This window comes from Primulina huaijiensis, chromosome 6, assembly GCF_012295235.1.
Source record: "Primulina huaijiensis isolate GDHJ02 chromosome 6, ASM1229523v2, whole genome shotgun sequence".
NCBI lineage: Eukaryota > Viridiplantae > Streptophyta > Magnoliopsida > Lamiales > Gesneriaceae > Primulina > Primulina huaijiensis.
This window is the reverse complement of record NC_133311.1, coordinates 17,591,380-17,605,032: the sequence shown is the minus strand read 5'-3', so window position 1 is coordinate 17,605,032 and position 13,653 is coordinate 17,591,380. Positions and strand designations below refer to the sequence as shown.

General features: G+C 36.3%; 2 protein-coding genes across 4 annotated transcripts; both read right to left on the bottom strand.

Annotated features, from left to right (window-relative positions):
* Positions 1 to 2,228: 2,228 nt before the first annotated feature.
* Positions 2,229 to 8,364, bottom strand: LOC140979862 (uncharacterized). Of its 3 annotated transcripts, none has more exons than XM_073445470.1 (5): positions 7,869 to 8,364; positions 6,701 to 7,099; positions 3,789 to 4,164; positions 2,615 to 2,692; positions 2,229 to 2,537 (listed from the first exon to the last, which is right to left on the bottom strand). In XM_073445470.1, exons 2-5 carry the CDS (start codon positions 7,057 to 7,059, stop codon positions 2,487 to 2,489), a joined length of 864 nt encoding a protein of 287 aa, XP_073301571.1. In that variant the 5' UTR covers positions 7,060 to 7,099; positions 7,869 to 8,364; the 3' UTR covers positions 2,229 to 2,486. The 3 variants fall into 3 exon arrangements, with proteins under 3 accessions (XP_073301571.1, XP_073301570.1, XP_073301572.1); XM_073445469.1 differs by having other exon boundaries at positions 6,701 to 7,075; XM_073445471.1 differs by having other exon boundaries at positions 6,701 to 7,070.
* A 147-nt stretch (positions 8,365 to 8,511) lies between these two features.
* Positions 8,512 to 11,486, bottom strand: LOC140979861 (vacuolar-processing enzyme-like). The gene is made up of 9 exons (XM_073445468.1): positions 11,220 to 11,486; positions 10,744 to 10,908; positions 10,520 to 10,676; positions 10,173 to 10,258; positions 9,866 to 10,065; positions 9,541 to 9,586; positions 9,260 to 9,478; positions 8,959 to 9,165; positions 8,512 to 8,837 (listed from the first exon to the last, which is right to left on the bottom strand). The coding sequence occupies exons 1-9, from the start codon at positions 11,442 to 11,444 to the stop codon at positions 8,655 to 8,657; spliced, it is 1,488 nt and encodes a 495-aa protein (XP_073301569.1). The 5' UTR covers positions 11,445 to 11,486; the 3' UTR covers positions 8,512 to 8,654.
* Positions 11,487 to 13,653: the final 2,167 nt, after the last annotated feature.

Genomic DNA, 13,653 nt, shown 5'->3' with positions numbered 1-13,653 from the left:
ATATTGAATCAAATTAATGTAAGATAAAAAGCTCTAGAGATATCTAAATTGATGGAGGAAGTGAGTATTTTATCAGTGGTCATGAGTTCGATTCCTCCTATTAATATTTTTTTAGGCGAACGCACAGGGTTTGTTCGGTGCAGTTTATTTGGCTACTTCGAATCCTTCAAGTGGAATGGTTCAATTTTGGTTTGGAGTGCACCGATGCCGAACCAACTAAGAGTGGATGTTGATGCGGGCTTCAATTCAGAAAAAAAAAACTTATGGAAATTTGGAGCAGTTATTAGAGATCATTTAGGCGGTGTGGTGTGTGCAAAGGCTTGTGTTATACGTCATTTGGATTAAGTGAAAAAGGCGGAACTGCTAGCTCGAAGGCTATCAAAAGTGTGCTTTTACTTTGATTCACTCAATAAGGTTTAATTCTATCATTCAACTAGAAGACGGTCTTGGTTCCGATGACACCTTATTGTTGGAAATTCGGGAACTTTTTAGAGATCCAGAAATGTTATCTAGAAACCAAATGAGGATATCAGACAATGAAGTTGTTGGAAATTCGAGAACTTTTTAGAGGTTCAGAAATGTTACTTAGAAACCAGATGAGGATATCGGACAATGAAGTGACGCACTATCTCGCCCGATATGTCTTTCGATCAGATACAAATATTGAATGGTCTAACAATGATTTCCCTCATTAGTTTTCTGATATTGTATCTAATGATTTATTGTCTTCGTCTCATTTGTGTTATTCTCAAAAACAATTCCAGCAAATTACTTGTGTTTGCAAATGAAAATTTTGAGCCGTTGGCACAAAGATTTCAGGGTTGTTTTTATCCTTTTAATGCCAACAAAGAATGATGGAGTCTCAACGTGCACCCATGTGAACAACAGCGTAGCTAGGAACAGCTAATAAGGAGGGGGTGAAAACGTCATTCCCCAACATTGAATCACTTTATGCGACGTCGTAACCACCCTGGCGAATCTTTGCCACTATATCCAGCTGTCACTCCCCCAATGGGTGGTTTACATATCCGGGCAGCTGCCCGCAAAACATTCCTTCTGCCCAAAACCTGGCACCTCAAATCCCAGCAGTATAAATCCAGACCCTATCCCTCTCTCAGCTCCGCCAATTACTTCCAGTGATATTCTGTGCTTCATTCTCTATAACGCGCACTCACCAATAATCCAACCTAATACACAGGCAGGAGCAGGAAGCGCAATGGCGGTGACACAGTCCAGAATTTTCATCGTTACGGTGGTGTCTGTCGCGATCTTCGCTCTGATCGCGAGCTCTGCAGCTCAAGAATCACCGGCCCCGGCTCCTGATTCATCCGCCGGTATCCCATTACCCTCCATCGCCGCCGGTTGCGCCGTCTCCATAGTTTCGTTTGTCTTTGGCTCTGCGCTCAGGATGTGAACGCCTTTACGGAACTTCTACACGTGTTGTGGAGTGCTTCTACAGGCCGCGCTATTTTTAGTTGATTCGCATTTCTACTGCATATCTGTTGATTTGTTGTGTGGCTAATTGTCTGTGATCATATTTCGTTTCAGGGGATTGTATAAGAATTAATTATCGATTTATTTTTATTTTTTTATGTGCATTTCATGAATTCGTTTGATTTACTGTTATATGTATGATATATATTTCGTTATGTTTCTATTGTGGTTTCATACTTACTAGGCTTAATCTACACTATATTGGACATTGATGCAAACATGGGATAGTGGGGGTATCTTTTTGGTATTTTTGAAAAGTTACATGTGTGTTGTATACTATGAGAATCTGAATATAATAATATTAAAACATTGAAATAATTCTGGGTGATTCGAATTTTTAATTTGAGGGAGACCACCAATTATGACTTGTCAACCTACTATTTGGATCAGTTGGTGGATGCAGTGTATTGAGATGATGAGTGCATGATATTTTCTTTTTTACTTGTATATAGATATTGATGGATGAGTTTATAGATCTATTTTTGAATTTTTTATTGTATAAGATGATATTCATTTAAAATAAAAAAATATTGGTTACTTGTATATAGATATTGATGCATGTGTTTACAGATCTATTTTTGAATTTTGTATTGTATAAGATGATCTTCATTTTAAAATAAAAAATATTGGTGATTACCAATATTTTTTTATTTTATTGTGATATAGTCGATCGATCATTTATGTAAACATATCGAGAGTAGTCTACTCTCGGTATAACATAGATTAATCTGATATAGATAATGTTTCTTTGGAGACTGATGAAACTTGCTTAAAATAAACATGTTTTTAAGTATATATTTTAAAAAGGAATAGAACCCGTTTAGACAAAATGGGTACAAACATAAGGAAACTTGTGATGTGTATGGTTTACACGACTTTCTTCCGAGGAGATGGCAAGAGTCTTATGTCACAGAATTGGAAACTATTCGCGGAATATCGATATCGATCAGCTACTACCAATCTCTTTCATTTGTAACTTCCTATAAATTGGTCTAATCCGACTCCGATTCCATGTTGCACATCGCCTTCAACCCTCTTGGCCTCTGACATAGAAACAAAGTGCAATACTTTACAAAAAAGTCACACGTTAAGAAAATAATGGTACCCAGAAATGGAGTACCTTCTTGGAAACTTTGTTCTCTCGGACTTCATATCTTTCTAGGGTTAAATCGCATAACCATGCACCTGGACTTACAAGCTGCAAATTATATTGCGAAACATTATGAATTTTCCTTTATTCAACTTAGTAAAGCAAAAAATTAACTAAATATAAGTTAATGATCTACTAGTACCCCATAACCTCGTTAGAACCTAAGATTAAGATGTTTTTGTTTTTTCCAATCAGAATTCAACAGTTCTACTTCCTTTACTGATTTTGGTTTGAAGGAGAAGGTTGGGGGATCCAGCTTAGCATATTGAATCATTAAGTTTGGTTAAAAAATAATAATATGTGATAGCTTTAAGCTTAAGATTCCCATGTTTGACGCCAAGACAAACCAAATTAATGTGCTTCCTACGTCTTGTTTCGCTTTGTTTAGTAGCCAATGTGGGTCATACAGGATGGTTTCCTCCTACTGAACAATAGAAGATGTAAGAAATGGTAGTCCCCACCAGCACCAATTATGGACTGGCAACATTTGTAAAGCAAAGAAACGGAACACTCGTAATAAATATAAAAACATCGCAATATTAAATGCACTCTCCCTCTCTACATTTAAAGTAAAATAAATAAACAAACTAACGGATGGGAAAATGGACACGTGAAGGCATAAATTCCACTAAGCTATGTACGCCTTACATGTTTTCCAGCGGTCCCTTTTGTCAAGTCTATTAATGCCTCAGCCCCCACATAACAATCATCACCAATCAAGATATTAATCTTAAATCGAAGTGGTATTAATTTAATATAATGGTTTTGGAATTTGGATATTAAATATATAATACATAAAAGTACTTTCTTCTTGAAATTTCTACCGTAATTTTCCACAGGTAACCGGTTGATATGTTTTAGTGGAGCTCACTAAATTAAAGTTGTCCCTTTGCACTTTTGCTAGAAAATAATCAAGCCTCAGTCTTTTATTTACAGAATCAGGTGCTCCATAGCCCTGAATAGGGAGCGAATCTTAACATGTCCCATAGTAATAATTGGTAGCTTCTTAAATTGTAAATGCTAGTATTTAGTAATATATAATTAAAAATATATATAGAATCAAATGTCAAGAGTAGCAAGAGGCGCATGAAAATACTCGAAAAAGGAATATCAAAAGAATTCCAGGATAACTGAAGAAACTTACATTGAGAGTGCGTTGAATACACTTTGCTCGCTTCTTGGGTCTTTGAGGGAGCTTGGACCCTTTGATTGCCATAAAATCTTCTTCTTTCTCCTTATTTGTCAAGGGTATCACAAACTTAGGCAGCCACAAGGCAGTCATCCCTGCCACACCGGAGGATAACCCTCCTTTTCTGCCGCCGTGATCTGTCTCCGGTGACCCAGAACCGACGCCGCCGCCTTTGTGGTGGTGGTGATTGTCATTATTATCAGTACAGTTATTATTCTTGTTTATGTGAAAATTGCCACCAACACCTCCTTTCTTGTCACCTCTATCGGGGGAAACCAATCCCCTCACTCCATTGCTCTGTCCCCTCATACCAGTTGAACTCGCGCAATTCCTGATAAAAACAACGAAAAAGAACACAAATAACAAGAGTAAGCAGAACAACATCCACAGAACATCACGTGTACAGAGTAAATAAAATAGGCAAATACTATGATTCATAATCCATCAAGGAATTGACAACCCACAAAAGTTACCATATAAAGTGGCAACAAAACTCCAATTATTTTCATCCATGGCACAAAAGAAGATTGGTAAAAAGTAAAGATTTCACTTGTAGCGTAAGAAATTACAAGAATAGCCTTATATGGTCGGAATCGGATTAGAAAATCAGGAGCCTTGTTGTACATACTATCTAGGCTTGCGTAGAAAAACTGAATCTCTACGAGGAGAGATGTTCTGGTTTGGGCTTTGCACTTGATATATATATTTCAAAATATAAGAAAAGAGAACTCTCGATTCAAGGCTTTTCAGAATTTTCAAAATAATTGAAAAAAAAGCAAGGCAAACCGTGGGTTCTGACATAATTGGAGCAATTGATTACAATTCATTCGCGTATTTTGAAACAGTAAACGTGTCCTAATTTCCAAAGAAGTACTAAAACCAATACCTAAAATAACAGTGGGACAAAGCGAGGACCCAGTCCACGGACGAACACCTCATCGACAATTTACCGCTCCTTCAAAACCACGCCTTACCCAGCGGTTCGTTACCGTAAGGTTATCAAATCCTATGAAGTACAATTTCATTTTTTGTCATATACCAGTTTCTTTGTGATTTTAATATTCTTATTATTTCAGTTTTAATAATGTATTCTTTCGTTTTTTTTTGGTAATTTTAGTTTTTTTTACCGTGCACTATATATGTCAGTTCGTGTTGATACGACATTAGTGTCTTAAAAAAACTAAAATTGAAAAAAATAAAATAAAGATAAACTATGATTAAAATTTAATATCTTGAAAGAACAAAATTGCAAAATGATACTAATGTTGGATTAAAGGTATGAGGCTTTCCATGTGTGTGAATGGAAATTTGAAATGTGGGTTTGTCCCACATTGGAAAAATGAAGTGGTATAGATAATTTTATATTGTGTAACACTTTATGGAGGTGTAACAATGATTGATCAAGAGACATTCTCTCGCGCACGTAGGCGCAGAAGGGTGCAAATCATGGGCCCGATTTGCAGAGAAAAAAGGCATGACTTGTGTGCAAGCATACGAGCGCGATCTGGGTGCGTCGAATGTCGGATCGATCAAGGCAAAAATCGCCTAGCAGTCTATGACATCTTTTGTTATTTTATTTTTTCAGTTGAGACCTTTCACATGGCTTGGCTTTTGGTGCTTCACCTCCCCAACTCTTGGTGCTTCATCTACCATCTTTAAGACAATATTTGACATTTCGTATGGGTGGTGGTGAAATTTATAAATAGGGGATGTGCCTAGCCTAGAAAGACACACTGAAAATCCACTTTCTCCTCATTGTGCCTTCTGCTGAAGTACTGCTTCTGGTTCTGCTGAACTATTGCTTCTGTGTTCTGTTGAACTATTGTTTTTCGTTCTACTACACTACTGTTTCTGCTCGTTCTGCTGAACTTCTGCTTTTGCTTCACCCGCTGATAAAGTACAGGTACTGCTTTTGTTCGCTACCTTAGTGCTTTGTGCTGCAACTCTGCTAGTCTGCCCGTTGTATCCTGGGAAATAGACGTCCGCTGGAACCTCAGAGCACATACCGGAGAGGGCGAATCTGTTTTAAGGAAACTGTACATGCTACATGTCTCTGTTTGATTTATTTAAGCATTGTACTACTGTTTTGATTCACTATACTGATTTGCTGGTTTTACACATAGCTATCTGTCCAGTTACATTCGATATATTTTGAACAACAACTAATACAAAAACAAAAATAAAGTTTTCACTAACAAAGATTAGAAGGCCTCACATCTTGATTTGTTTACGAGTTCAGAGTAAGTTTTATGTGAGACGGTATCATGAATTTTTATATGTGAGACGGGTCAACCTTACCGATATTCATAATAAAAAGTAATATTTTTTCATGGATGACCCAAATAAGATATTCGACTAACGAAATTGATCCGTGAGACCGTCTCAGAAGAGTTTTTCCGACGAGTTCATCAATTAATCAAGGTTACCAGTGAAACTATTTGGGCATGAATAAAAACAACTCATCCAAGCAACATTGAATAGAATCGTGAAAGGTATATGAAATATGATTTCAAGTGACTCTGAGGTCAATAAAAAGCTTAAAATCTTTCGCAAAAGACTCATTAAACCTCTGGAAACTTGGACAATTCAACCGAATTATGGATGAAATTAGAACTTCTGGAAATTTGGACAATTCAATCGAATTATGGATGAAATTTGAATTATTAAAGTTATAATACCTAAAATCTTAAATCTTTTGAACCTGATTAATTACTATTTAATAATTGATAAAATAAATAAAAAGTATAGTAATTAAATATTCTTGAATAAGATCATATCACGATAGCATAAACCGCTGTCATGAATACAACGAAAACAAATCACCAAGAAAACACGTAGAAAGCATTGAAGAAGTACGAGAAAGTCACCTCGGAGGTCGATGGGATGGAGAAGCCGGCCGCTGGCGGAGATTTAGATGTCCATTTCCACCGCCGTCACTCTTGCCAGCACCACGATTTTTCAGCTGATGCGAATTCGGATACCTCTCACTATTATTCGGATCCGATCTAACTACCCTTCTGTTGACCAGGGTCGTTCCACGATGAACCGGTCCCGAACCGGACGGTCCCTTATCAACGCCATGCTCCTTCACCTGGGCCTTTGTGCACCGTTGCCTTTTCCGGTTCCCCCACTGCAACACGAAGCCAGGCGACGTCGACGGAGCTGACCTAGCTTCAGGTCCGAGTAAAAACCCGTCTCTGCCAGTGATATTTACATGGTTCTTCATCTCCAGCTCGTCTAACCTGTGAGTGATGATGCTCTGTTATCTGAAGTTGGGTTGAATTACAGTACAAAAGAAACAAAGAATAGGTGAAAATGGGAAGATCCAATAAAGGGCAGCAGTCGATATGTTTTTGCATTTATGAATATCTTAATCACTATCTTGTGATTAAATTTTTGATATCTGAAATGAAAAATGTTGGCAAATATGGTTACGACTCTATATTGTGCGGCTTTGTGGTTCTCTGGACTATGTTCTGTTTGGCTAGGAGAGTTTAAACATGATGGAGAGAAACTGGCCGAAAATTTAAACAACCAGTTTTAAGCAGATTAATGGTAAAAATAAAACCACCCATAAAAAAGTTTGGGAGAAAAGGAAACCGATGAGCAAAGAGGAGAAACGAAACCCGAGAGAACATGATGGGAAAATTTGCACAAATTTTTTACAAAAGCTGATAAAAAAGACTCAGATCAACAGACAATAATCCACAATTTCAGATTGATTACCTTCATTTTCTTAACATGTTTGTTATCTAAAGATAATGAAAAACAGATTGTCCTCTCATGAACTTGAAGAGAGGTGAATCGACACCATAAATGCTAAGAAAAATGATAGAACTCACAATAATCGCCGAATGATAGGCCAATTTTCACATTGAAACTAACATTAAATCAAAGCGTCAATCCGATCTTTTTAACTCGGAAACTGATCTAAAATCTCCCAGAATACACATGCCAAACAATAATTACGTATCACAGAAATTAAAACCAAATAAATGGGAAACTAATGGAAGTATATTAAATACAATTACAGACCTCTGGACTTATATTTCCTTCCTCACAATTCTGTCAAGAAAACAAAAGCTTCAGTATCTTCTCAAAAACACCTTGAAAATAGTGACTGCCATCCGACAATCGCGGTTCAAAACATCAACACAAAAATACTGCAACATTTCCAGAGGTAAACTCAAATCGTACAAACTTTTATTATCAGCAGCAAGAGGTTTTAGATAATCTGATTATAACGAATTTCATCACATTTCCGCTCATCAAATGCCGCTCGATGAATTTTTCCGAAAGTCCACGGAAGAGCCTGGGCTGGATTTTCTTCTTGTTGTAAAGAATGAAAAACAAATAAGAAAATAAGATACCCCCTGCTTTTCGAGGGCTATTTTGGAGGCTGTAGAATAAATATATATTTACTATTTTATGATTTACATCTTGCCCAGACAATACTTTAGATCAAACTTGACATTTGTGTCACGGACTTTACATGACACTGTCGCGTGGATTGTAGTTAGCAAAATAGTCTTTGGTTATATTTTCTTAAAGAATTAATCTTTTCATACATTCGAGAAGTTCTATTTTTCAAAAACATATTTTCAAAATTGTCCTAGTTTTGGTGCGAGTGAATTTAGCCAATGAGTATATATATACAGCAAAAATCAAGTTTCCCAGATGCAAGAAATGCCCATAATATTCTATATATATATATATTGCATTGACCGTGTAAGTTGTAACCAAATATATATTACAGGACAATCACATAAATAAATTGAAGCATTTTTATTATAAGTTAAGATATATTAAGGGGAAATCAATTTAAGCACTGAATCCCTTGCGAAGGGAGCTCCAAGGATTAGAAGGGAAGCTGGTGCAGGCTCGTGCTGCCGCCTTCGCCATCTGCTTGCTATTCCCGCCAGCATTGCAGATGTTGGCCAGAGAGCGCATGTGTTTCATACCGTATTTGGACAGGGATCCACAGTGCGTCTCATATGTTCTAACCTGTACACAACATAAGGGAGGGGTATTTACTGAGATAGGGTCGTTAGATCATTGGGCTAAAATTCAATAAATGTTCCGAGTTGGACTAAAATTCGTCAAGGGATCGGAGTGTATGAGTTACCAATGACTTGAGGCAATCCCAATCATCAACAAGAGGTCGTCCATCAAGTCGAACAGTGTTCAGCACTTCAGGACCCTTGGTTGTTCCGAAAAGAAGTTCTCCAATGAGTTTCATGCTGCTGTCGACATGAGATCGGTACTCCATAGCTTCGGCCAGCTGCTTTTGGGCTTCGAGTTTTCTCGCAGAGCCTTCAGGAGCTTTACGGAACTGCCCACGAAAGAAGTAAACAAATCTTGAAACCATGATGCATATACATATATAACTCGAGCTCAAACTTCTGCAAAATTTTAATATTGTAAACCTTATCCCAAAAGAGTAAAAGATCAGCATCTCTCTGGTTGACAGATCTTGAAGGTGGGAAGGGGCTCAGAGAATTTTCATCCGCAGAAGTGTGAGCATCAGTTACAGGATTTGAACCCAAATACGTGGAAAGTTTATCGGGACTAAGCTTAAGATCACCATATTGCATGACATGGGAGATGTCGGGCTCATACTTTTTATCAGCAGCTCTTTTCTTGACCTGTGGGAGGAAAATTATAACATACTGTTCCCTATAAAAAGCTAACAACAACAAAGTCTTACCCGTTGATATTGTTGCTTCAAGGTTTCGGTCTGGATATTTTTGTCACTGTTCATAATGACATAATGTTAATCATATCAGTGAACGAAAGTAAACTGAGAGTTTCCTAACAATGACAACCATCCTTATATCATCGTCAAAAAAAAACAACCATCCTTATATCAGATTAAAAGCACCTTAAATTTGCCTTCTCTTTTTATAGTTAAATATAAATTTTTAATCCCGGCCATTGCGAAACTTGTTTTTCAACAAGCTATCATTCGATCAAGTTGGTTGGCCTAGTACAGGAAATAATTTTCTCAATAGACATAATCACTTAATACAAACCTGTCCTCCATCCAGGCAACACTATACATGTCACCCAAGCAGGTTTCATACTCAGGGGGAGGAGTAGGATCTCCTCCAGGACAGTAAGTTCCATAGCTACTCTCATGTGGATCTGAAGCAGTGGTTGCGTATATATTTAAGCCTTCAGGAAGAAGACCCTCAAATATACTTCCAGCATCACAAGCTTCAAGGTAAAATACCTATAAATAATTCAAATAAACAGCCAAGCAAAATTTTACATCATGTATGGTTTGACAGATGAAGAAATTGCCATAGAGCTAGGGGTATAAGCAGGTAACCAGTCTACCATGCTCTTATATGATCCAGAAGCGTGCTTCTTTTTCAAAACATGGATCAGATCATCCGCAAAAAGGGAAGGACCGGCAGGCATCCCTGAGAGTTATAATAAACATCACATGAATCAAGAAGCTAGAGTAAACACGTCTGTCGTGGCGAAATGCAAGCGGCGAATCAAATGGTCGCAAATGTTAGAAAATCCACATTAGCTTAGGACATGCAGTCCGAAGGTACCATATTGATATTATAACGTGGACAATAAGGATACTACTTGTACACTAAAAAATGTGGCACCTAGTCATAACATTCAATAACAAAAGGCTTTCCTCATAGACATTTGAAAAGAAGGTTACCAACCAAGAACCCCTGGACCACCATGATCAGCATAGTATATGAATACATGATCATTTGGACCGCTGTTCACGACCTTCCCACTACCTCCTTTAACCGCGTTCTTGTTCCCAAGAATCACAGAAAGGAAGTTTTCCGCAGTAACGTCATCCCCAACATAATCCTGTTAAATGAGAGTAAGAGGTGGACAGTTCCAAATAAGAGACTAGTTATTGATGTATGCAAATTACCTTTGGAACTCCCTGATAAACATCCTTTCCGTCAGGATGATTGATAATGACTCCACGCCTGGGGTTTTCAACATTGTAAGCAATGTCATCATACATGAAAACAACAATATTTTCATCCTTGAGGCCACCTTTCTTCAGGATTTGATATGCATGGCATACATCCGCCTATACAAATTTGCAGGAAAATCGCAAAAAGATGATATAATAATAAACCCTACTACATATAGCACAATACAAACACTTAGGACAAAAGTTTAGACGTGCAGAACTTCATTACGGATGCATACATGCTAGGATAACCGGCAAGTTTAGTAATCGATATCGATAGAGTTTGTGAGCATTAAAAGGCAGCTTAGAATCTTGGCGAATTAATTAGTGGAATGATTCCAAAGTTGAACCAACAACACACATCTTACAACTCATGAAATCATTTAAGGACCTCAATAATTCAGGTACACAAAGAACGAGCTGATCACCTGGTGTCTGTAATTATAGTATTCAGAAGATCCAGCTATCAGCACAGCCCATTTCGTTCCCACGGAATCATTGGCATCACTGGCGTTGGCCTCCGACACTCTAGCACCCAAGAATCTACGTGCTTGCGGAGGAAGCTTGACGAGATTATCCCGGCCATCGGCGAGAGCTAGGATAGAAATTAGTACAAAGATATAGGTTACACTGGCGGCGTAGCGAATCATCATCTGTCTTCCTCGGGGAGAATTTTAGATTCTTAGAATTTGAAGATACACGGAAGACGAGTGTGCATATTTATAGGCACAAACATGCATGCATATAGTTTTTTTCCCCGGAAAATTGAAATTTGAATTATAGTTAGGTTTTCATTCATTAATTTTTTTTCCTCAAAACTACTAAATCTACTGGATAATAGTTTTTTTTTTGACATTATACTCATCTACTTGACTAATGTGACAAAAATAAAGCTTTAATTTATATTACACACATTAAATATACATGAACAAAAATAATTTTTTTCCTTTTATTTTAAAGTATTGAGGTCGTTTTGCTTTAATTTTTTTCTTTTTTTTACGAGATAAATTTTAATTTGAGTAATATATGCTTAATTCTCGTCACATGTGTTACGTAGGAGAAAGCAACGCCATATAAATGATATTCGATGGATTTCGTGGTTTGTGGAAAAAAATACCAAAAGCAAGAAAATATCAAAGTTAATGTATGAAAACCAAAATTTGAGAAATTAAAATATTAAAACCCAAAACATGACAACTTTCATGAGTAAAATTATAATTGTTTCTTTTCCCCCCTTCTTTTTACAAAAAGAGAATTACAAAAAAGAAAAATGTCATATTACATCCTCACATTATAATATTTTTAATCGACGAATGTAAAAACAGTTAATTTATTTGTAGTAAAATATTTTAATAATATCAGTATAAATCAATTTTAAGATGTTAAGTTTTTTTCAATCTGGAAAAAATTTGTGTGAGACAGTCTCACGGGTCGTATTTTGTAAGAAGGTCTCTAGCTTATTAGGGTCATCCATGAAAAAATATTACTTTTTATACTAAGAATATTTTTTTTTATTGGGTAGGGTTGACCCGTCTCACAAATAAAGATTCGTGAGACCGTCTCACAAATAAAGATTCGTGAGACCGTCTCACAAGAGACATATTCTTTAAATTTATAATCGATGGAGAAACAAATTAACGTGCATGGAAATAAATTAGATGGAATAATAATTGTATATCACATAAAGAAATTAGTATTCCAATATGTGAATATATAATTATATAGCATTCTTTTTCTACTTTTTCTAAAAAAAGAAACAAATTTACAACATATATTTATTTTGGCAATTTTATTCCTCGTGAAACTTTGGATCTATATATGAATAAATATATGATGAGTCACGAATTTAAATTACTAAAAGCATATAGTTAAAAATAATTAAACAAGTTTAAAACATCTAAGTTATATACATTAATTAGTAAACAATTTGTTTGTTACTGAGCAATGAAATGCCCGGATCACACAGGTAATTAACTAAAGCTGCTAATTACTGCAAGTAAAACAAGGCATGTTATATATGCTATCTACCATCCTTTATATTATAATGAGAGTATAGAACAACCATATATACTGTCATAGTAACGTTATTACAATATTAAGGGAAAATTACTTTCTTTTTCACATAACTTGTATGTTTTGCTTTTTTATCAATTATCGGTCAATTTACAATTTTAGTTTACTAATTTGCATTTTTTTCATGGTCCTTCTATAGGACCGAGTGCTTACCGCTTTACCAAAAGGTATAGCTGATGGTAATGGTGCAACTCAAATCTTTTAAACCGCACAGCAGCCCAAGCACCACGATTCGATCGCTCTACCAAGCAGAGACAATTATTGCACCCAACAATCTCCATCCCAATAATTGCACTCATTGCAATAAATGGGAATCGAACTCGTGACTTTGGCTCTGATACCAATTGTAAGACCGAGTGCTTACTGTTTTACCAAAAGCTATAGCTTGTGGTAATGGTGCAACTCAAATCTTTTAAACCGCACAGTAGCTCAAGCACCACGGTTCGATCGCTCTACCAAGCAGAGACAATTATTGCACCCAACACCTTCTTTCATCGGAGTAATGATATCACACGAAAACAATTACGTGTAGCCAGAAAATTATGACGTGACACATGTTCGATGTCACATCAACATTCGAGAGAAAATTGATTAAAATTGAAAAAATGTACAAATTAGTGGACTGAGATCGTGAAATAGTTATAAGATAATAAAAATAAATAAAAAAAATGTGCAAATTTTAGGAAAAAAAATTAATTTCTTCCCGAATTAAATAGTCATATATCGCCCATGCACAATCTAAAAATTTTCAAAAAAAAAAAAACATTATAAATCACCATAAGTTAATAT

What these genes read in the sequence shown, in the direction of transcription:
- LOC140979862 (XM_073445470.1), bottom strand. Translation starts at nt 7,059, where the DNA reads ATGAAGAACCATGTAAATATCACTGGCAGAGACGGGTTTTTACTCGGA. An exon ending in CCATCCCATCGACCTCCGAG is followed by an intron (nt 4,165 to 6,700) that starts GTGACTTTCTCG and finishes TGTTTTTATCAG; the next exon opens with GAATTGCGCGAGTTCAACTG. An exon ending in GTATTCAACGCACTCTCAAT is followed by an intron (nt 2,693 to 3,788) that starts GTAAGTTTCTTC and finishes TATAATTTGCAG; the next exon opens with CTTGTAAGTCCAGGTGCATG.
- LOC140979861 (XM_073445468.1), bottom strand. Translation starts at nt 11,444, where the DNA reads ATGATGATTCGCTACGCCGCCAGTGTAACCTATATCTTTGTACTAATT. An exon ending in TTTATCAGGGAGTTCCAAAG is followed by an intron (nt 10,677 to 10,743) that starts GTAATTTGCATA and finishes CTCATTTAACAG; the next exon opens with GATTATGTTGGGGATGACGT. An exon ending in TGAAGCAACAATATCAACGG is followed by an intron (nt 9,479 to 9,540) that starts GTAAGACTTTGT and finishes TTCCTCCCACAG; the next exon opens with GTCAAGAAAAGAGCTGCTGA.